The sequence below is a fragment of the Rissa tridactyla genome, chromosome 13 (assembly GCF_028500815.1).
Source record: "Rissa tridactyla isolate bRisTri1 chromosome 13, bRisTri1.patW.cur.20221130, whole genome shotgun sequence".
NCBI classification, from domain to species: Eukaryota; Metazoa; Chordata; class Aves; order Charadriiformes; family Laridae; genus Rissa; species Rissa tridactyla.
In genome coordinates, this window is record NC_071478.1 from 11,395,200 (window position 1) to 11,417,796 (window position 22,597).

The 22,597-nt window shown below is 49.7% G+C and overlaps 1 protein-coding gene across 1 annotated transcript; it reads left to right on the plus strand.

Annotated features, from left to right (window-relative positions):
- The first annotated feature begins 334 nt into the window (after positions 1-334).
- On the plus strand, positions 335-20,713 carry LRRC75B (leucine rich repeat containing 75B). Its single transcript, XM_054219865.1, has 4 exons — positions 335-592; positions 5,307-5,435; positions 8,636-8,748; positions 19,834-20,713. The coding sequence occupies exons 1-4, from the start codon at positions 335-337 to the stop codon at positions 20,354-20,356; spliced, it is 1,023 nt and encodes a 340-aa protein (XP_054075840.1). The 3' UTR covers positions 20,357-20,713.
- Positions 20,714-22,597: the final 1,884 nt, after the last annotated feature.

The following is a 22,597-nucleotide window of genomic DNA, read 5'->3' on the forward strand; positions in this document are numbered from 1 at the left end:
GGTCCCGGCTGCGTCCGCTCCTCTCTTTGTCTCCTCCACCGAGCATCTCCCGGCAGAGCAAACCCGGGAGGAGGAGGCGCCTCCGGGAGCAGAGGCAGCAGGGGCTGCCCAGCCGCTGGGGAGGCGGGTGCTGGGGCAGGGACCCGAGCAAATAAAATACCCCTGGGGCGTTGCTCCTCTGGGAGCGCCGGGAATCACCAGCCGCGGAGCACGGGGAGCCGGGGCGGGGCCGGCCGGGCGGGGCAGCCCGGACCCCCCGCCTCCCTCGGCGCCTCCCCCGGCCCAGAGCCCGGTGCTCGCCCGGTCCGGAGCGTGGCACGGCGGCATCGCGGCCATGGGCTCCCGTCTGAGCCGGCAGAGCAGCCTGGAGGAGGAGGGCACCGAGGAGCCCTGTGCCGGGAGGCTGGAGGGCGGCCGGGGCGACTTCCACCTCTCCTCCCTGCTCCTCCACCCGCAGAAGCTGCCCGGGGTTCTGCGGAAAGCTTCGCCGGCGCCTTACGTGCGGCGGGTGGGGTGGCTGCGGGAGATCCAGGCCACCATCCGGGAGCACAAGCGGGAGCACGCCGTGCACATCCTCAGGCTGCTTAGGAAGGTAAATGCCGCGGGCGAGCCGGGCCCCGGGGCCGCCACCCCCGGGGCAGTGCGGGCAGGACAAAGAGCTGTGCGCGGCGCGGGCGGTGCCGCCGGGCCGGGGTCTGCAGCTCCCCCCACCCGGCGGTGCGGGGCAGGCAGCTGGGGTTTACAAGCCCCCTCCTCCTCGGCGGTGTGGGTTTGCAGCCGCTCCCTTGGCGGTGCGGGCCGGGCTCTTTGTGCTGCTTTTCACCGCTCCATGCCCCGGTGGTGCGGGACCCACCCCGCTCGGTCCCCGCCGCGGCAGGAGGGAGCGGCTGCGGGAGGCGACACCCGCCCTGGCTCACTGCCACCTCCCCTTGTCCCCTCCCGGGCCAGGGAGAGAGGGGCTGGGAGGGAGCTGGGAGGAGGGCTGTGCTGCACACAGGAAAAAGGGTGTCCAAGCCTCAGCTGTCCCCCATCCACCCCCCTCCATGCCAGCCCCAGGACTGATGCCCCCCAGAGAAAAGCAACTGCCACCACGTCCCATTATGCCCACCCAGCCAGGCTGGCCAAGATCTGCCTTTGGGAGAACCCAAAATGGTTTTGGAGAGGATCTGTGGGACAGTCTAGGCTGAGAGGAGAGGTAAAGGGGTCAGTGTATCAGTGGGAGCTTGTTTCTGTCTGACGCCATTCAGGAACAGAAAAGCCAGTGTGCAGGCAGCGTGGTGCCAAACTGATGCTGAGGACAGAGCCCTGCTGCTGGAACAGAGCCATCTCCTCCATCGCTCAGTGCTACCACCACTTTCCAGGCAAACTCAGCTCCCCCAAACTGCAGGCAGCTCTGCAATCAGTAGCACAGGAGACAAATCCTCCCTCTGATTTGGACATAAAACACCATCAGTTCTTAGCTTATCTTGTTGCTTCATTAGATAATGACCTACATCTTGGGAACATACTGAGTTTCTCAACATAGTGGCAAGTAACCTTTGGGTGTATGTTGGAGCAGGGACTGGCTTACTGGATGCTTGTACAGCCATACTACCAGCTGCAGGGAGCTGCATTAACAGCTCTGTCTCTGCTCTGAATGTCTTGGGCTTTACAACACACCCAACAGTGGTGGTCAATGCTACCAGCAAGTTGCACACTCATGAGTAAGAATTTACAGGACCAAAAATTACATCTCTGCTTTTCCTGTCCACTGCCTTAGCATTCACATGAGCACCACAAATACTCTTCTTGCCATGCATGTAGGCAGGTGAACCCCCAGCAGAAAGCCTGTATGTGTGCACAGGTATGGCAGAAAAGGGTTGAATAAGATTTCAAAGACAGTTTTGGAAAGGCATTATTACTAGAAGCTTGCGAAGAAAGAGAGGCAACCACTCACTTCATGAACGTGGTGATGTAACATGAACAGACTTTTGTAGGGTATGCCAGAGGCCAGAACTACAGAATGTCATTTTCTATAGTGCTCAGCACCTCTCCTTGAGACTGAAGCGCTGAAGTCCCCCCCAGACATTGTATGTCTCCAGAAGGTCCACAGTTTGAATGCTAAGTCACAGGGCCATCTGGAATGGGGGATTGTTTCTAAGCCCTCCTTTCAGTGCAGCCTGCCAGCTCCTCTCAGGATAAGCTGAGCACCCAGCTTCCCCACATCCGCCCTGAGAATTGTCCTGAATGCTCACATTTTGTCCACTGCCTTTCCAGTTCCCCTTATTATTCCTGGTCCCCATCTCTGCCTGTCCATGTGGAAACAGTGACCCTCTGTTCATCTGCTCATGACAGAGCAGTAGGACATGCGTGCTGTAGTCACAACACAGCCTCCTTCTGCCAAGTAAGATGGGAACCCGTCCAACACCACCCCAAAGCCTCTGGTTTGTTGTGTGCTCAGAGATTTCAGAGACAGAGGGCTACACCACTAATACGTACCACACACCCTTCGACAACTAAATACAATTGTCCGCCAGTTTGGTGTCACATAATCAGAACCAGTCCTCCTCATGTGTCCAATGTCAGCTTCAAAGAGTACTATGATCAGCCTTTTTTCTCATTTGCAAATTTTCCTCACTCAACTAAATTCATCCTTTAGCTTGTCCCCCAGCAGCATGTCCTTCCTTACGCAGACTGGCTTACCTTGGCAGTAACGTACTCTCAGGAGTCACAAATTAATGTGTCCCAGGTGAGGGTCTGTTTGTTACCTGTAAAGAGAGAGACACTGTGTTCACTCTAGTGGACAGTGAGGATGTTTAACACCAATACCTCATCACCGTGCCTTGGACCAGGGTGCGAAAACCCCAGAGAACGCAGAGCAATGGTGGGAGCGGAATCACAGCCTTCACAAATGAGCAGACATGCTCAGCCAGGAGGATGCAGGCTCCCAATGCGTGCTGCCTGCTGCTCCCAGCAGATACAGACCTTGCCCAGCCCTGCAGATGTACCCCACAGGATGTAATTGTATCTGCCAGTGTTTTTTGACCTGCAGACTGCTCCTAGGATGTTGAAAGGGTGTAATAACGTAAAGAAAGCAAGCCAGCCAGAAGCACATCCACTGAGAGAGATGTGAGATCCCAGCATTTTAGCAGAGTACACAGAGAGCAACTGCAAACCACAGGTGTACACTCACGTAGACTTGCATTGTCCAGGAACACTCGGACAGCTCCATTGCACATCCCCTTACCAGTCTCAGAAACAGCCACCTGCCAAAGACAGACCAGCTTTCCTGCTCGTCTAAGTGGGCATCACTCAGCTGAAAACAGGGGAAACAATAGACTTACACCAGCAAAAAAGTCTAGTACAATCTGATTTTCCTGTGCTGGGACAATGGCCAAGTGTCAGTCATTTTTTTAGATAACAGCACTAAGCCAACTGAAGTGGCAAGATTTATAATATTCTGCTGTCTGCAGCCACTCTTTAGGTGGTACAAAATTTTCCAAGAAATGAGGAGGGGGAAAGGGAAACCAGTAAGATGAACCAGAAAATGCCCCTGGACAAAGAATTTATGAACTATCAATGTGAAGTGAATATTTACAGTTATATTATTTATAAAACCCTCGCAGGCAGCATTTATAATGGGAATGCAGATTCATCTTAATGATATAGCTCCAATTGGGGGAGTTTAATTACTGCTGTGACATCCACTGCTGCGTGCCCAGCCATGCCATCCTCTCGGCAGCTTTCTTCATCTGTGCCTATTGCACTTGGTGTAGGAGGCTCCATTTCCCTGAAGCCTCGCAGTTAAGGGAGACATTGGCATGATGCCTTGGTACGCTTCTGGCCCATGTCCAGCTGTGTCTGTCTGTCCTTCAGGACTGATCCACCGCTTGGGTTCCTTGGATGCTTATGGGTATCATCCGTATACAGACGGTGATGGGGCTGTAAAGCATTCTATTTATTCTCCCTTTCTCCGCCAGATCTGTAGCCAGGGTCTGTTTGGTGTTGTGCTCTCTGCTCGATCCAAGCATATCCAGAGCAGGAAAGAGTGGATACAGCGCTGGCTTTGATTGTTGCTTAGGGTTAAGATCCCACATCTCTGCCAGCTATGGCTCCATCCCTGCTGCTGATGTATGTGTATACACCCAGCTTTTTTTCCTCCCTCTTTTTAATTTTTTTTTTTTTTTTTTTTTTTGAGCTCTCCGTGCATCTTTCACTGGGTGGTGCCTGAAGCACACATTCAGTGGAGCAGCACGAACATATGGGGCACCCATTTGCTTATTCATTTCTCCTGGCAGCAGCACATACAGAATGGGCAGAGGACTTGTTTCCTCCCTCAGCTGAGCCCTCCTTGTCAACTGAATCAAACCCAGCACTATCCCTCTTAGGGAGCTTTTTTGTTCTACATTTCTACTGGGATATTTTTTTTTCTGCCCTCAGGGTATTTTCATGCGAGTACGTGACCTCTGTTTCCCAGATGCATTTTTTTTTTTTCCACAGCTCTGTGGTACCTCCTGATTGTAATAACTGACATATATTAGATCTTAGCTTTCCCCTTAGCAAGAAACAGCCTAGTTCTTTGCAGTATCGTCCATCTGGCCCCTGGAGAGGCTTTTTTGTTCCCAAGGATGCTGAGGTTTCTTCCAGCACATCTAAGGTGCCCCACATCCTGGTCCATGTTGCATGGATCACAGATGTTCCCCTAGCTCATGTGGTGGAAGATGGGAAGAGGACTCCCCACAACCATTGTGCAGAGCTACCTATAGATGTACCATTACAGCCAAAAGACAACACTTCCAGTGCTTAGCGCTTACTGAGAAATTTAAAGCACAGTTAAACTCATACTGATGGGCAGGACTTTTAGTCAGCCAGGCGCCACCAGGGTGGCATGGCAGTATCTGAGTACCTGAGAAAGGTTTGATTCTTCCAGAAAAGCTGAGATTGGAGTAGCAGGTTTAGAGCCAGCCTTCCTGCTTGGCTCCTTCAGCAGATTCACACATAGAAGCTGACAAAACTGTAAGTTTCTCTGGAGCTAATTCTCTGGAGAGAAATGATACCACTCTCACCTTCCTGTGGTAGGTGGAAACAAGGCGGTCAGTCCCTAGGCTGGCTAGCTCAACTTAACACTGCATCTCATTCAGCTCTCTGGCTATCCACATCCCCCATCACAGTAATACTGGGTCAGACACAGCTGCTTCACCTTTCCTGTACTGAGCAACCATCTGGCACCTCATGGGATCTACTTTCTGGTTTCTAGACATCTCATGGTCATAGCTCCAAGGGTGCCTGTGTATCTCACTGACTGTGTTTTTTTTTTTTTTTTGTAGGACCTGGGACTTGAAGGAACATTCCTTAATGAAGTGCTCTACAAAAATGCAACTTTCCTCAACTTGGTGGATCCCATCTCCCATGATTTGCTGATGAGCCTCGCTAGAGATCTGCAGTGTCCCAAAAAGGTGAACCCTTCCCTCAGCTCAACGGACATTTTGCAACATAGCACTGATGCAAAGAACCCTAACGGGGTGACTGGTGCTGGGTGGTGCTCTGCAATCCTTCAAAACCAGACAGTGTATGCCCTTGGAGTAGTAGCATATAGAACGTTGTGCACATTTCTGTAGAAAACAGTTAAAACTACTTCAGAATGTGAATGCAGCTGAAGGAGGGGGTGGTTATGTGCATAGAAATAAGAACTTTACTTTTTGCACCAGTAGTAAACTTGGTGACAGGGTACAGGCCAGATAAAAATATATGGGGTGGATGGTGATGCTATATTCACTGGTATGCCCCAGAGGTTCAAAGCAGCTAGCTTATGGGGCTGCAGAGGGGAACAGAGATCTCTGCACCTCTGCCCAGGCTGGTGCCTCTGCAGGAGGAGGACAAGAACCTCTCTCTTCCCAGGCCCTTTGCCATATGTAACTACCCTAACCCAGCACTACACCTCCCCTATAACCTCCCAGATCTCTGAGTAAAGAATGGTACTGTAGCAATATATTGCAACTCAGGGTTCAAGAAGCAAACGCGTTATGCACGCAGTATCCCTCCACTGCTCTGGCACTTCCCTGCAGAGAACGAGGAGAGCAGAGACAAAGAAAGGCAAGGCTGAGTGCAGACAAACATCACAGATACCACAGACCCACTGCAACACCTGTATCTACTTCTGTTAGTCTTTGCCACCACAAACACTTGGATTTGCAATACATCCATTTGCTCATCAGGCTTGGGAAGTGTCATGTTTGCTTTATAAGGAGAACAACAGAGTGAATTTCTTTATTCAAAGAGAGATATTAAGTACACACAGCTCAGAGCAAACAGCAGCGCCCTGGGGAATGCACTGAATGCCTGGTGTAGATTAGTGGCATTTCTAACCTTATTCTGCCATCTCCAGAGGCTCTCTGATAACAATTAACCAGTCAGGTCTCAATAGCCAAGCTACATTTAGCCAAAGTTTAATCATCATCAGGCTGCAATGCAGCCTGAAAAATCTTATTTTCAAGTATGATTTTTGTGGAAATTTTATGAGCATCTAAAAAGGAAGGGGTTGGGTTGCAGCAGTTGTACCTCTGAACCATACTTCACTTGACTTCATCTCCAGCCGTTCTACCAGACCATCTCCAATCCCACACTGTGCAGTGCCCTTCAGGGGAGGCACCATGGGGGGACGTTACCCTACTCCAGTACCCAGGTGCCTAGCAGATAACACACTACAGTTTTTATATACCTGCATATACCACCCCCTCCTCTATTTTCATGTCTTGTAGATGCACGTGCTTATCTGCACTTACACATGTAGCATTGTATAGATAAGATTTTCCCCCATTCCTAAGGAAGATGTTGAGCACCGGAGCTGCCCCTCAAAGCCAACAGGAGTTTAATTAAGGGGTTGGAGAGACTCAGCGCCCTTCCCAGCACAAACATCGACAGACCACGTCCTCTCTCCAACCCTGGCTGAGCATCTGGTGGGTGTTAACTGCATTACAGGCAAGCAGGCTGAGTGCAATTCCCAGTCTGCCAGTGGAAATTAAATCAGTGAGGACACAGAAAGGAACAGGAGGGTAATTCTCAGTTGTGAGCCAACAAACGCTTGCGGAGCATTGTGCCAGCTTCTGTGCTGAAGCCTGGTGTGCACGTGCACCCACTTGGAAAGGTTTACTGTTGGAGGTGACAGCAGGGTGCCAGTTGCAGCCTTGCCAGAACAGTAGTTGTCTAGAACAAGGCACCTAAGCCAAGGGTAAGGGCCAGTCCCTGTAGGGTTCCTAGGGGAGCTGGGACAGGGATCAGGGGGTGCTCAGCTGAGCACTGAGGCTGGGATCCCTCTCCACTTCGTACAGCAGAACGGCCACACGCTGGCAGAGCATCCCTGGGGAGTTCAGCTGATTCAGTGACTGCTTAGGAAAATCACAGTGCAGCTGTTGGCCCACAGTACAGCGCTTTAACCGCTTGCAATAAAGAATAAATTAGCATATTCCCCGACAGCTTTACTATGTGTTTACGTATCAGATCCCTAAATGCACATGTTGCACCACAGCTGGAGGGTTGAGGAATGGGAATGCAGGTGTCTGGCAGCATTTGGAAAATATGATAGAGGGAGCAAAAACCCCAGCCTTCAGCAGCTGCCATTTGCCGTTCTGCTTCACCAGAGGAAGAGAGGTGCCATTCAAAGTCATGGCGATAGAGAACTCATGGTGCAAACATAAACCCAGGAAATTGGCAACTTATCTTGGTGCCATCTTTTCCTGATGAGTTACTGCAGAGGCTGGAGGGAACTGCTGGCATTGGGAAGCTCCCAAACTCAAACCTCCAGGAGCAGAATGGACTGCAAGGAAATAAGATGGAATAAGAACTTGCTGGTTCCCTGTCCCAGCAACTCCCAACTGGAGCACAAGAGGGAACACAGTTGAGGTGCTACTGCAGGAGGAGCAAGGATGTCCCAGCGCACATCTCTCCCAGCAAGAAGCACCTCGGGGATGGGGCAAGGGTGCTGACTGCTGAACCTTCCACAGGAGGGGAACAGACAATTAGTCCAAAGACAGTATGCAGTTAGAGTTTGAGAAGCATGGCAGCAAGGTAATTGATAGAAATTTAGCATAGTCCTGTAGCACGAGTTGGCAGCTTGTCTGCCCAGCTGGGGATGGGTGCTGCTGAGGATACCGCATTGAGGAGCTGAGACACTCACGCTGTCCCCGCACTAAGCTTTTTTGAAAGCAGAGATCTTTCGAAGAAAAGAGCATACAGGGTCCCTGCACAGAGCCCTTCTTGCATTGTCAGCCCCCCCTGCCTTCCTGAGTGTTGCCTGGCCTGGAGCTGGAAACCCTGCCGCAGCTCTAGAAAATAACCCCCTCTTCTGAGCCCCACTTCTTCCTTGGTAGGGTGTGAAAATGTATCCCCGCTCTGGGCAGGAATATGCTGGCTGAGCTGTGGTCCTTTCTGGCAGTGCAGAGCTACTGCTCCTCCACCCCAGGAGGAGATGGCATGTGGCACAGAGGCATCTCAGTCCTTCTCACCATTCCTCTTTCATCCTGTCTTCATGTCCTCCCCTATATATATATTCCCCTGCTCCACTACCATCTCTGATCTTTTCCCATCTTCCTCTGTCTTCCCCCTTGATTCCTGTTCTGCTGTGGCGCACACAGAGGCTAAGCTGTCCCTTTGCTTTCAGGAATATGACCCCTGGAAATCGTCAGACAGGATCTGCAGGCAGCTGATTTACCACTTGACCCCCCACTCAAAATGGCACCGGCATGGCATGCCCCGGAGGAAGTCCCAAGTGTGGTAAGGAGCCTGTTGGGAACAGTGTGGATGGGCATGGAGGGGAGTCTGCCAGGAGAAACTGTGCTGCAGCCAAGCACCATCCCAGACTACCACTACTGCCCTTCTCAGACAAGGGCAGGGCTGAAAACCTGCACGGCAGCCTCTGCTCAGTCTCGTAGAAAACCTCAGCCAAACGGCACAGGGTCAGTGCCAACCCCCCATTCCCCTATCTGGTTTGCTATTTATTCCTTTTTATGTAGTCTTTACAGTTCCTTAACCTTTCCCTAGTGCATTGAAATCAATCCCACAGATTGCACAGCACAGACAACCCTCCCGGCAGGGTTTGCAGGGTGTTTGGCCGTAGGAGCACGGCCAAAGCTGGCAGCCTCACAGATACACACACCTATGTGCTGAGCTGGGTCCCAGCTCCGCATCCCACTTTGTCCTTGTTTATGCCAGTAAAAATTCCCTGCCTGTGGGGAAGGTCTCCCTAAGCTGATCACCCCATTTGGTAGGAACCATTTTGGGGTGGCTGACAGAGAGGTCACCATCCTTACTTACCTCCCACTTCTCTGCTAGGACCAGGCATAACGCAAAGCCTTTCACAAAAGGAACTCGACTCAAGGCACATTGGCTATAGACAGCTACCGGATGGCAGCTGCTTTCTACTACTACAGACATATATTCAGACACCCACACTTGTTCTCTCCTTGACACTTGCTGGCTTTTCTAACCAGATAAAGAGCAATCCCTACTTTTAAATCCACCCCTTCTCTCCTCATTTTCTTTGAGCAAAGCCTGTTCCTGTGACACAGATCACCAGAGCTGAAGAAAGGACAGAAAAGTGACTAAGAAAAGAGGAGCTCATGTCCACCCCATTAGCTTCATAGGAATAAATGCAGGATTAGGACAAATGAAATGCTAAATTGGCAACACGCTGAGAATGGCCTTGGGCTTTTCTAAGACTTTCAGAGTCTTTGGTGCATGTGCCTGCAACTTAAAATCCCCCATGGGAATTGACATTTCCGATGTACCTTTCATTCTGACTCAGAGGCAGATCCCCAGTGCATCTTAAGGAATAAAAACCCTAATGCCATGATTTCCAGACCATCTGCCTCTTATACCTGTAGCCCCACTTTGCCACTGAATCTGAGTGCTCTGCGAGTTTCAGTGTTCTCATCCCCAGCACCCCACGGGGCAGGACTCTTGGTGCCAGTTTGCAGGTGGGAACCACAGCACAGAACAAGACTGAGGGATCAGAGCTGAGCGAGTCCTTTTCCAGACATACTCAGTTAGAATGACATTTTCCCTGTGGGATCCTGCAGAGCGCTGGAGATTCAGGATTTAGAGAGCAGGTCTGACCTCATCGCTGTCCCCTCCCAAGACAGAGAGGTTTAGAGATAAGTGCTGGAGACAGGGAGAGGTCTATAGAATGTGGCTGTCTCCATTCCTTTCCAAGCTCCCTTTTGCTGGAACCCAGCCTGATTCTGGTTTTCTAAGTAAAAAATCCCTCCCTGCCACAATTAACTCAACCCTCTGCCTCCATACTCCTGTTTGCAGGCAGGATCAACCTCTTCTCCAGGTTGGAGAGTCAAACTGGAGTTGTTCCCTCTGATTGCACATCCGGGAGAGAGCAGAGGACTGCCTGCTCCAACCTCATCACTTACTAACAACACACCTGTGGCCAGAGGAAGAGCTCTGGGCCCCATGAGCCCAAATCCCACCAGAGGGGTCAGGCCCTAAGTACTGGCCAGGTACAGAGCACCTGTGAGCACAGGCAGGGAGAGGGCAACAAGGCAATGTGCGATGGAGGGAAATACAGGTCAAAAACGGGCAGCCCTGCCTGGCAGCCAGGCCCAGATGCAAGGTGTTACATAAGGCACAAAATAATTTTTATTAAATATTAAACAGCAGGGCTTCCTCTTTTAAGACTGGAAAGGAACTGGTTTGCAGTTTGCGGCAAAAGGCGCCTGCAGAGTTGGCATCTGAGGCCGCTGCAAGAAAATGGATGTTGCCAGTAGCAGGAAGGCAAGAAATAGCTGCTTCATTTGGAGACACCAGGGCCTAATTTTGTCCAGAGAGACTGTTTTTACCTGATCTGAATTCTCCACTTCCCTTTGTCTGCTAGTGGGAGTATTTTACCAAAATCTCTGTTTCTGAACCTGTGCCCTTGGCTTGTACCCTTCCTGCCGTCAAGGTCCTGTAAAAAGCATCGACGTAGCAGCAAGACTTTGAGGGCATTTCTAAAGTCTAGTGGGGATTTGGGACAGCGGGGAGGAATCAGTGTGTGGGGACCACATTCAGGCACTGAATTCTCCTCTCGCTTTTGCAGTCTCCTGGGCTTTGGCTTCTGGCTTTCACAGCGCTGATGCAGGACCCCCTTGTTCTCTTCTAAAATGCGATTTCCGCTTTCTGGCAGCATGTCAGATGAGTCCAGGAGATAATTAGCAAGCCCAGCCATACAGAGAGCTTAGAACATCTGCCAGGTTTTAATTACATTTGGACTGTTACGGAGATGCAGTATGGGAGATGGAAAGGATCTGCAATGCTGGAGCTGGATCATGCATCAGGTATTTCTCCCCACTGCTAAACAGCAAACCAGCAGGTCAGAAACAGACTAACTGTAGTTAGGTCCCCATCTACTCTCAGTGGGAACCAAAACATCCAGCAAGTACAAACCTAGGCCACCCATGAACTGATAAAGCAGAAAGGATAAGGTACATTTCTTAAGCACTCCTATTTCAATACACAGGCCAGAACAGAAGTGTGGAAGGAGGAAGCTTACTGCAGCACAGTGGACTCGATACCACAGCAGCTGAAGCAAGTAGTAGAGATCCAGCCCAGGCTGCGTCTGGTCTCTCTGCTTGATTAAACTGTCAAAAGTGATGCTGGAAGGCAGTTTGCCCTCTGCATCATTGCCTGGGGTTCTTGACAGTGGCTGTCTGCCTTGTACAATGAAGGGTTAGCAGTGTCCCAGCCGTGCAGTCACCCAAAGAGACAATTTCAGCTGCCTGGGTGATACCCAGACAAGTTTGCCACACTGACAGCAAGGGGTTCAATTCTTCTTCCCTGCAAAATCCTGTCTCAGGTCTGCAGCTTTCAGCCAACAGCCTGCACCCCACTTGCAGCTGACCCTGCTTGGGTTGACTGCCTAACCAAACAGGGGAGGCGAGCTCTTGGGGGACTTAAAATTAGAACATCAAAAGCTAGAGGATAAGATTCCTGCAACAGGGACCGGCATGACTTTACTGCACAATTTTCAGTCCCTTACATCCTAATGAAAATTCAGTTTTAGTACCATTTTACAGTCGTATAGGTCACTCACACTTAATGATCAGAATACATCCTAGAGTGTTTTATAACTCCAGCTTCACTTTCTTGTTAAATTGACATTTATAGTGTAAAGCATAATGGATTAAGAAATGCTCTTCTACACAGACATAAGCTTTTTAGGCTATCAACACCACTTCTGTGGAATTTTGACAGGTGCAGAATTTTTGGATATTATTAATTCTTGTTTTCAGATATCTTGAGGCTGCCTGCAATGCTGAATCAAGGAAAACTGCATGTGCTAGTGCAAGTGCCACCATCTACCTCCAGAACAGGGCTGGATGCAGAGGGTATTACTTTCTGAGGGCAAGACACCCTGAATGCAATTCAGAGTGGAGAGGGAGAAGGGTATCAGGTGAAGACAGCCTTTTTCTGGGGAGCTGGATCACAGGCTAGTACTGCAATCAAGAAGCTGTGGATTACAATTGAGACCTCTTGGCAAAGCCATGTCAGGGAACCTCACGTATCTTCCACTTGCATCATACCCAGAGCTGGCTACTTCAGTGTTAACTACTTCCTTTCTTGAGAGCAAAGGATCAAACATGAATCCACAAAGCATGCAGTCAGTAAACACAGAATGATCTTGACAATCAGGGAGTTCCTGGCACAGAAAAGAAAAAAAAACCCACCAGATTTTTCACACAGTGACTGGTTCTGGAAGAGCAGAGGCAGTTGTGTGTATGGAGTTAATAACTCCCGCACTGCATGCGTCTGGGCTTTCCTTTTCACAAGTTTCACCACAGCTTTACTTTGCTCATCTGAGTGAATTTCATCTTGGCTAATCCAAAACTGGGTGGAGAAGAGCATCCCTTCTGGGTTTATTGCTCTGTTTCTCAGTTATTGATGTGCATTGCTCAGACATTGCGGCATTAGACACACTTCTAAAATACAATGACAGCACTAGTGTCTAGAAGACTGCAAGGAAACAGCTCTAAAGGGCTTTGGATCTTTTTTTTTTTCCTTCCCTTGAAAACACCACTCAGGGCTGCGGATGACAGCTCTGGCAGATTAGATCCTAGCCTTCGCGTGGCATGAGGTGAATAGTAACTACAGCTTCATGTCACCCTTATGCAACAGGATAAATAAGCACCATCATTTCTGCTTTGGAGAAAGGAAGCCAAGTTAGAGAATACCAGTCAGTTAACTAAAGCCACATGGTAACAGTCGTATGGGAGTACAGGAACTGCCCCACACACTGTTTTAAAGAAGCTGCTGCTCACAGACATGTCAGCTGGACAGACATGAGCTGGTGAGTAATTGTGGAGAGAGGCAGGAAATGTCTCCTCATCTTTCAGTGCAGAGAGCTACAAACACTACCCACGATCAGGGTTCCCAGCAGCATTGAGAGGCAAGTACATCTGCAAAGGTTGTTGGAGGTGGTAGAAAGGGTCGTCCAACAGCTTGTCTAGTGCCTTGTCACAGATCAGAAGAAAAAGTCCAAGACTAACAGGCAGGAGAAGCAGAACACTTTGACAGAGAGATAGACAGTGAAATAATGGAGGCTGGGTGGCAGATTAAAAGGAATCAGCAGAGACCTCGTGCCTTTATGACTCTTACACAGTTGAAAGTCTGACAGGGATGTCCCTGCTCATTGCAGGGGGGTTTGACTAGATGACCTTTAAAGGTCCCTTCCAACCCAAACTATTCTATGACATAGGCTGATAACATGATATTTACAGTGAGGAGGTAGCATTATTCCCTGCTTTGCTAGGATAGACCTAAATAATGAGGGGAAACAGCTAGAGGTCTTGGGTGGAGCACATGACAGCAGGAGGAAGACCAAGGGTTCACAGCTGTCTTGAACACACCTGCAAGGACAGAGTGAAGATGACAGCAGAGCCAGGAGGAGCAGGAGAGGCCCTCAGCTGCATCAACACCTACAGCTATCCATGTCCCACCCCAGTTGCAGAGGGAGCATGGTAGGAGAAAGGCTTCCTTTGCGCTCCCTTCCCACCACAGCGAGGGATCTCCCCACAGCTGATCAAGAGAGCTTGGGCACATGGATGGAAATGTGACTAAGGGAATTCTCCTGCAAGTGGTCTGTTTGCGCACTGCCTCCACCTTCACAGAGGTGCTGGGCCCAGCCTCAGAACAGCTCAGGCTGGGTTAGTCTAGGTCAGTGCTTTTGAGCCTTCTCTTTCCTTTTTCATGTCTCACTAGAGGCAGTTAAAGCCAGCCCTGCACAGCAGCACCCTGTGCCACAGGGAAACAAAGCAACCAGATTATGCTAAGTAGGCAATGAAAAAGCCCAGAATCCATCCCCTAAATCACTGCTTAAAGCAGAGAAGCCATCCAGATGCGCCTGTCACTAGGTTCTATGCAAGGAAGAGCAGCCAAGAGATACCTGACACGTGGCTAATTAGCCACTATTGGCAGTACCTGTTAATGAAGGAGGGGATGCACAGTGTTGGAAGTCTCTGGCATTAGGAAAAAATTATATTTGGAGGCAAACTAAATGTGAAAATAAGAGAAGGAGGGGGAGAAAGCTGCTAACTGCACGGAGAGACAGGCAAGGAGTAGTGGGCATCCCCCATTACTGAAATCCTGTCTGACTCTTACCGTCTCCTCCCAGCCTCTATCCATACCATGGAAGACAAGGAAATGGGGCTGGGACTCCAGGAACCTGAACATTCTGGGGCCGATCAAGCTCCTCCAAACCCCACAAAGCTAACAAGAGGCCAAGCACCGCTGTGGCTGCTGCAAGTCCCACCAGAGCAACAGTCAGAACACCTCTTCCCTGCAGCCAAAGAATGTAGCCGATGAGCAAGAAATTGAAGGGATTCAGTACTAAAAAAAAAAAAAAAAAAAAAAGTGCTCATCTCCCTCAGCTTCATGGACTCAAAGAAGGACCTGGAAGAAGGCCTAAGGGTTACGTCCCAGAGACAAACAACTAGCAATTAATTTCAGGTCCCCTAATTGTTTCATCTCAAGACAGCTCTGAATTTGCTTACGTTAGCTGAGTTCCCAGGAGGCAGGAACAGTGACTGCGCCTTATGTGGGGAGAGGAAGATTTTTATCCCAGAAAAAACACAAGGGAGGCACAAGATGGTTTCATCCCTTTCCTAGTCCACATTTCTGATTTAGAGACAGAGCTCTTTCTTCTGACACCTGCAGGTCCCTCAGACCCCTATGCTGTCTAGACCGATCCTGGGTGGATCTCACATGGCCAGGCTCATGGTGCAGCCTGGGGACTGCTGGCCGATGCCTGCTGAAGAGTAGAGTTGGCACCTAGGGAAGGGATAATTGGCAGCGATGGTGGAAGGAAGAAGACTGTTTGCATGTCAGTGGGAGAAAGGCCAGACCCCAAGGAGAGAGTTGTGAATGATGCAAGGGAAAACTTGTTTCATATGAGATAAACAAGGAGATGTGCCTAGAAGAGCTCTCATCCCCCAGCAGGGATAAGGGTTGCAAGCAAGGCGCTGATTCCTTATAAACAGGAGGACAGGCAGGCACCATTCCTCACTGGATGCTGCATCTAGCTCCAGGTGGGCAGTAGGTGATTGGCTGCTGATTGCCCTTGCTTGTTACTCAAAGTTTCACAGGATTCCTCACTTGCAGCCATTTCTCCAGCATCTGAGGGAGTGGGGGTTTGTTTCCTCTGTAAGCTTGCTGCAGATAATACAAACATAGTCTGCTTCCCTGCATCCGGGGTCCATATCCTCGTTAGACGCAAATCCCCACAATTATAAATCCACACACAGCACCAGTTGCAGTAGCATTAGGTTAATCCAGCCTCCAGTGCTTTGCAGTCCTCTGCCCACAAGTCCCATGGGCATCAAGAGCCATGTTGCTAAGTAGCTGTTTTGTCTCACACAAAGAAAAAAAAAAAAGCTTCTGCAGCTGAAGCAATCTTTAAGCCTATTTTACTTGCAGAAATTAGGCGATAACAGATGACCCATTTCCCTGGAAATAAACCTGGCATTTTCTCAGCTGCTGCAGAAGCGTCTGAGAGCCTGGGGTCCTGTGTCTCGTGCCCACTCCCCACCCCAAGAGATATAGAGATTAGCAGAGCTCAAAAAAAATACCAAGTGTCAGATAATTCAGACTAAAGCATCTACCCATGTCTCCCTGTCCCTTTTCTGACAGCAGATATATTTACCTCTAAAGCGATAGAGAAGGAGCGGTCAGTTACCCTGTGCCTTGCCCCAGAGATGGTATTTAGCTGCTCAGGAACACCGAGGAGAAGAGCTGCCAGGGTTTAAAGCACACGCACAGCATCAGGTCTCATGCTTCAGCACTTACCAGAGAGCCGAGGGCCTGGCTGCAGCATTAGGGGCTATGTCCACCAGGGCAAGGCTTCTACAGATACATCCCTACAAGAGGCATTTTTACAGGCAAGAGAGCAACTTAAACACAGGAGCAGCACACAGTGCTGAGACAGGAGGCCCAGAGTCATCCTGGCAGGTACAGCAATGAGGGCAAAAGGAAGCAGCAAAAAACGCAGGAAAGGAAAGAAAAACAAGCCAGCCAAGGAGGGAGGGCGGGCCCTGGCACAGGACAGGAGGCAGGATGGTTTAAGCACGTTCAGCCAGGAGCAGCCCAGTCTGGAGAATCAATTACAGGAAGATAATTTGTCTGCTTGATTAAGGCCTCCTTGGGGTATTGGCTTGTTGCTGGGGGAGCAGCAGAAGGTACCTGCTCTGGTCAGAGCACGATCCATGACTTATTACTGCAGTCCCTGCATAGGAGTCAACAGCAGGGGAAGCTTAACAGGCAGAGGCAGACAAGCACATTGCATTTGTCCTTCTGATATTTTCCCTCACTTATCACTGTCTGCACTCAGAGCCAAGTCACTCAAAAGAGGACCCCAAGAGCCATTCAGTCTTGCCTGCTGTTAAGAATGCTGCTGTTACAGACACAGCAGAAAAAACAGCACCTGAATGCTGAGGGCCAGCAGAGGGAACGGTGCTGGCTCAGACATGCCCTCCAGTGGTCCCCACTCCAGCCTGGTTCCCATCCCAAACTGGAAGATCTAAGGCTTGTTTCTTGTAGCTTTACAATAGGAAGGTCAGAGGAGGCTTTGCACAGACTCAGATAAGGCTTGGGGCTGGGAAGGGGGGGGGGTATCCCTATGCTTACGTCTCCTTTCTGCTCCCCCCAGGATCTGTCATAGGTTGACAGCACTGGGCAAGAGAATGTCCAGGAGCCATACGCTGCATTTGCACAAAACAGTCACTGAAGTAATTACAGGCTTGTTTATCCTGTATCCCCTCACATCCCCAACAAAGTCTTACTCTAAACCAACACAGGCCAGAAAAGACTTCCATCTCATCTCTCATACCAGCCCCTACTGGATTTAGGTGACTATTTCCTCTGTGCAGTCAAGTTTACACTCAAGATTCATTTCTCCCTGCTTTATCCAGCCATTATGAATGCACACCTCCACTGTGCATTTGGTGCTTCATTTTGCTGGAACAACAAGTACTCCGTATCAGACACCCAGATAAACATCTAGCACATCTAAAGGGATAACGTTGTGCCGGGGAGACCTGAGACTCATCCAGGCTTGAAGCCACTCCCTCGTAGATTTTATACAAGTTGAACCCTCTTCTATGGTGGTGTGCTACACCACTGCCAGCAGTTGGTGATAAATTATGCAAAAAGAAAAAAAAGAAAAAGCACACATTTTCTCCCCCAAGAAAATTGAAGAAGTACAGCTCCCAGGCAGCCTGGGCTGGTATCAAGCATCCCTTGGATTAGCAGGAAAAGGGAGACTAGCCCAGCGCCATCCAGGCTGCAATATGCATAATTCACAACTCCTGCTACTGCAGCAGCAAAGAGAACTGCACTGCTGCTACAAGCAATGTGGTTGATTAATTCTTCACAGTCCTGTCTCTGGGGCCCTGATATTGGAGAGTTATCAAGTACCATGTTCAAGTGAAGGCCCTTTGAAGAACTCACTAGTGTGCTTTCAGCCCAATTGTAATTCACCAGTACAACAGTCTCTGCTGTTCGACATACAGACAAGCACTGCGCCCCTTATCCCTCCCATGATCCACTGAGGAGTTGTCTGGGTTACGTAAAGTGTAAACATTTCGTAAGTAACACATAAGGCTCTTTTAAACCTTTAGGTCTGAATATAAGTTATTCCATACTGTTATTACCTCTCTACCATGAGAGCTCATTAGCTCAAACGCATGGTTGCAGATACAACCTCAGCCTTGCACAGCGAATTCCCACAAGAAGCACAAGGACACACAGAAGTAGCCTGAACAAAGTACTGCTAAACCCAGAGCAGGAATTTGTGGGCTTGAGAATTGATAGGGCAGGCCACAAGGTCTTTCCACTTCATGCTCCTACAAGGAAGCAGAGCTATAGGTTTGTCAGTGCTGAATGTGTCCATGAAAGGCTGTTGCCTGCAGTGTTGCACATTTATTCACTTGTATTATCACATGTTCATAGGGGATTATTAAGAACTGAAATTTGCTGTGGAAGTGAAGCTATAGAGGCAGCATCACATCCTCTCCACAACTGCAGAAGGGCCTGGCGACGCTAAAGCTCATAGCAACATTCTCACCTGCCACGGGAGCTCCTGCGGTGCTGCAGCCTCCTCCAAGGAAATTGCATGTCCCCATGTACCCATTGCTCTCAGGGACTGGCTGTGCCACAGGTGTGCAGAACACTACAGAGAGCCAGATAGGAAGAGTGGGGACCTTCAAATTGGTGGTTAATTCTTAACCCACCCTGCTCCTCCCAAGCTCAACAAGGCGCTTATAGACCTACTGAGCACATGATGAATGACACTAGAAGGGGTCCTACTAGAGCTCCCATATCCTTAAAGCCAGATGTGCCTGAAAGGACAGCAAGACTAATACCATTTACAATAAGGGATTAGGCTTTCATATGTTACACCAACACAAATTTCTACTCAATCTTGCAACGTATCCCCACCAGCTCCTATAGCCCCACAGCTCCCACTTCTTACAGCACTCTCACAAACCCACAGTCCATCATAAAACGCCACATCCCACTTCTTTTGCATACCCAACAGCTACATAGCACAGCTTTACCTCCTGTACAGTTTGCCTACCTCCTCCTCACTCCACTTGCCAGGCAGACAGCAGAAGAAATGGCTGAAACTACCTCTCTAGATTTCTTTTAGCACCCTTATGCCCTCCCCGCCTCCTCACAGCTGCAGCAGATCCCAGATGATCTGCTGACCACAGAGACCCAAATAGGCAGCCACTGGTACTGCTTACTGACTAAGTGCTGCTTGGGAAGGCTTTTAAAGGGACATGCAGTAAATCTGCTCCTGGAGTACAGTTTGCCTACAGATTGTTTTCCTGATAAAATATCCATTTCTCAGCCTTTTAACACTTCTCTCCTCTGCAGTAGCCCTGCAGCACAGTCTGTTTGCAACAGACCTTGGCATTCACCTGGCGAGGTGGCACACAAACAGCCCACTCGCAGCACAAACCAGTGCACTCAGAAGTTTGCTTGACTTGGTTACTTTTGGCTTCCAAGCGTGAGCGTCTGTACATGCACATACAGACAAACCCTTTGAAATGGGCTAGTGGAAGACACTTTAGCATCCTATGTTTAGCCAGTTCTGGCAAAGTGTATGTGTAAGTGCTGAGAATACATGGGAAAGCCCCAGGACACAGTCTGCCCAGAGGCACAGTGCAAACCTTGTGCTTGTTTCCCAAATGGGCTCCATTAACCCTTTGCTTAATGTTCTAGCCCATGTTCTTAATAAGTTCTCCCCTATGCCAAGTGATCTGTCACATGGATATGATCCCCTTAATGATCTCTCTCTATATCCCTTTCCATCATTAGCCTGAAGACCAGCCTGCAAAAGAAGGTGAGCCAAGACTCCATGGATTTGTCAGGGATCCCCCTGACCATGCGTGATGTCCACCGCATGGCCTACTACCTGCAGAACAACGGGGACCGCCTCACCTCTGTGGACCTGAGCTTCACTGAGCTGAATGATGACATGGTGCGCCTGCTGCTGCCCTTCCTCTGGGCACTACCCAAGCTCACTCACCTTTCTCTCAATGGCAACCGACTGACACGGGCAACCATGAAGGAGCTGACTGACACCATGAAGGACATGAACAAGTTCCCTTGCCTGGCCTGGGTTGACCTTGGCAACAACGTGGATGTCTCTTCCATGCCTCAGCCATTGCTCGTGGGCCTGCGCAAGCGCCTCAGCCAGCAGACCACACTGCCTACCATCTATGAGGCGCTCGACTGCGACTCGGAGATCTCCAGCGGGCATGAGGGCAGCCAGCCAGAGGATGAAGCAGCAGGAAGCACCCCACCACGTGCTTTCTCTCAGCAGGGCTGCGAGAGGTGACTGGACAACAGGCTGGCACTGGCACACTGAAGCCACCCCAAGGAGACCTCTTGAGTACAAACATCAAGCAGAGGGCCAGCTTTACCGGCTTCCTTTGGCTCTTTCCTCTCGCCTTCCCTGACATCTCCCCCCAACTTGCTGTGAGACAAAAGCCTGTCATCCCCCCACAACGTGCTCCGCTCCCTCCCCTCACTGCCAAACCCATCGCCCACATTCCGGAGAGGAACCAGTGACTTACAGTGAACCTGGTGCCCAGGCAGGGTCTCACTGGAAGACGGGAAAAGACCTGTCGGAGTCAAGAATATCCTCCAGCAGCCATTGGGTTGAGGGAAAGGGATGGGGGGGAACCTAAAACAGAAACAGGCTTGTAGTTTACTTTCTTTCTTCCTTTTCCTATGCACCTTGGGACCTGCAGCCCTGAGTGTGAAAGGAGGTACCCCAAGAGCCTAGCTGTTGTGGAGCCCGGCAGTGTGTCTCCCTCTTGTGTCTGGCTCCTTTTGTTTTGTTTTTTTTTCCTATTGTGTGTTTTGTATTAACGTCTGAACAAAGGGACTTGGTCAGAGACCATTGGATTGCATAGGCTGGGGCGGACACATGGCTTGGAACTGCAGCATCAGGATATTTGCTGTGTGACCGGGGTGAGAGGGAGGGGAAGGAGGTATGTGTTGGTGGGAGCATGGGGGATGGGATGAGTTGGGTTGGGATGGGAAGAGGGGGGAGGAGAGGCAGGGGGAACAGTCTTGTGGATTAGCAGGATTGGTTTCAAAAACTGTGCTTTTGTACTAAAATTACAAGTTCCAAGTGAAATTGAGGAAAAGCAGACAGCTAAGCGCATAACTGTGGCACTAGAGGAGCAAGCGGTGAACGTGCCAGAGGTGGGCACTTCCCAAACTAAAGCGCAAAGCTTTGGCTCCTCATGGCCTATTGCATACCTCGTAATACAGACATGACATGAGCAGCTGCATCACCATTTCCAATGCTCTCCCAAAACCAAGCCACCGATGCAATATTTCTAGTGTTTTCCACATTGCTCATGCTCTATGTGAACATAATAAACAGTTCTCTTGGACATGAGCATGGAGCACTACGGAGTCTGAGTATCTGGGTTGTTCACAAATTGAGCCAGAGCCCAGACACTGCAAGAATGATGAGGAGTCCTCTTGCAGTGCCGGAGCAGCATGGGAGAGGACCAGCAGGTACCTTTCCCGTTGGTGGGAGTGGTTCATTCCTCTAAGGAAAGTGAAACATGGGTGTTCATCTGCACTGATGCAAATAAACTGATCAGACTTTAGCTGATAAGTCAAGTCCTCTCACTTATCTGTCCCCACAGGAATTCAGAGAGCAGATATGTTTTTGAAAGAGTTAAAAGTTAAAGAAATCAGACATATAAAAACCCCCATATAAATCCTGACCCTCCTAAATTAACAATGGTAACTTTGCCTGCCTTTGCTGATTCTCTCTGGGAGTCTCAACACACATAAGCAACTCTCATATACTAAGCCACACAAATCCACATGAAACACATACACCTTCCATGCTCCTGGCTTCCTTGCTGATTTTACAAGACATTGCAAGAAGCAAACCAGTGATACTTATCAAGTGATTTATCCCCTTTGGACCAAGAGCGTGAGGGCATTGAAAGGTATTGGTGTCTCTGATCAACTGCCAAAAGCCCCCAATAAATCCAGTCCCCTGAGGAAGAAAGCTGGGTTTAGAGGCACCGTGCTGAGTATTATAACCTGACACTGCAAATGCTGGACCCAGTTCTGTTTGCACTCCAGTCACTGGAGCAGGACCTCATAACCTTCATGTTGTTAACTTGCAAACAGAAGTGTTGTAAAGTCTCTGTCCTGCTGACCAAAAAAGGCAGAAGATAAAACAAGGTAAAGCAAATGTAGCTAGGGCCAGGTGCTAGCTGCCCCATCCCAGCAGAGGCAGAAGAAAAAAGCCCCAGAGATAGCCAGAATACAATGTTTGTCCAGGAGGATGGGGAACAGGGCATGCAAATGTAGCCAGGCCCCAGCACAACCCAAAGTGGGAAGGTAACACATGCTCCCCTGCACACTCGTCACCCAAACCCACTTTTTAGCCCTTCTACTGAATCTGGAGAAACAGAGTAATTTCTATGACAAAGACTGTGTTTGGGGAGCACAAGGTTGTTTTTCAAAAGACAAAACAGAGCTGCTCAAGTGTCCATTCCCATTACTGGGGGAAGGGCTGTGCTGGTTCCAGAGGTCACTG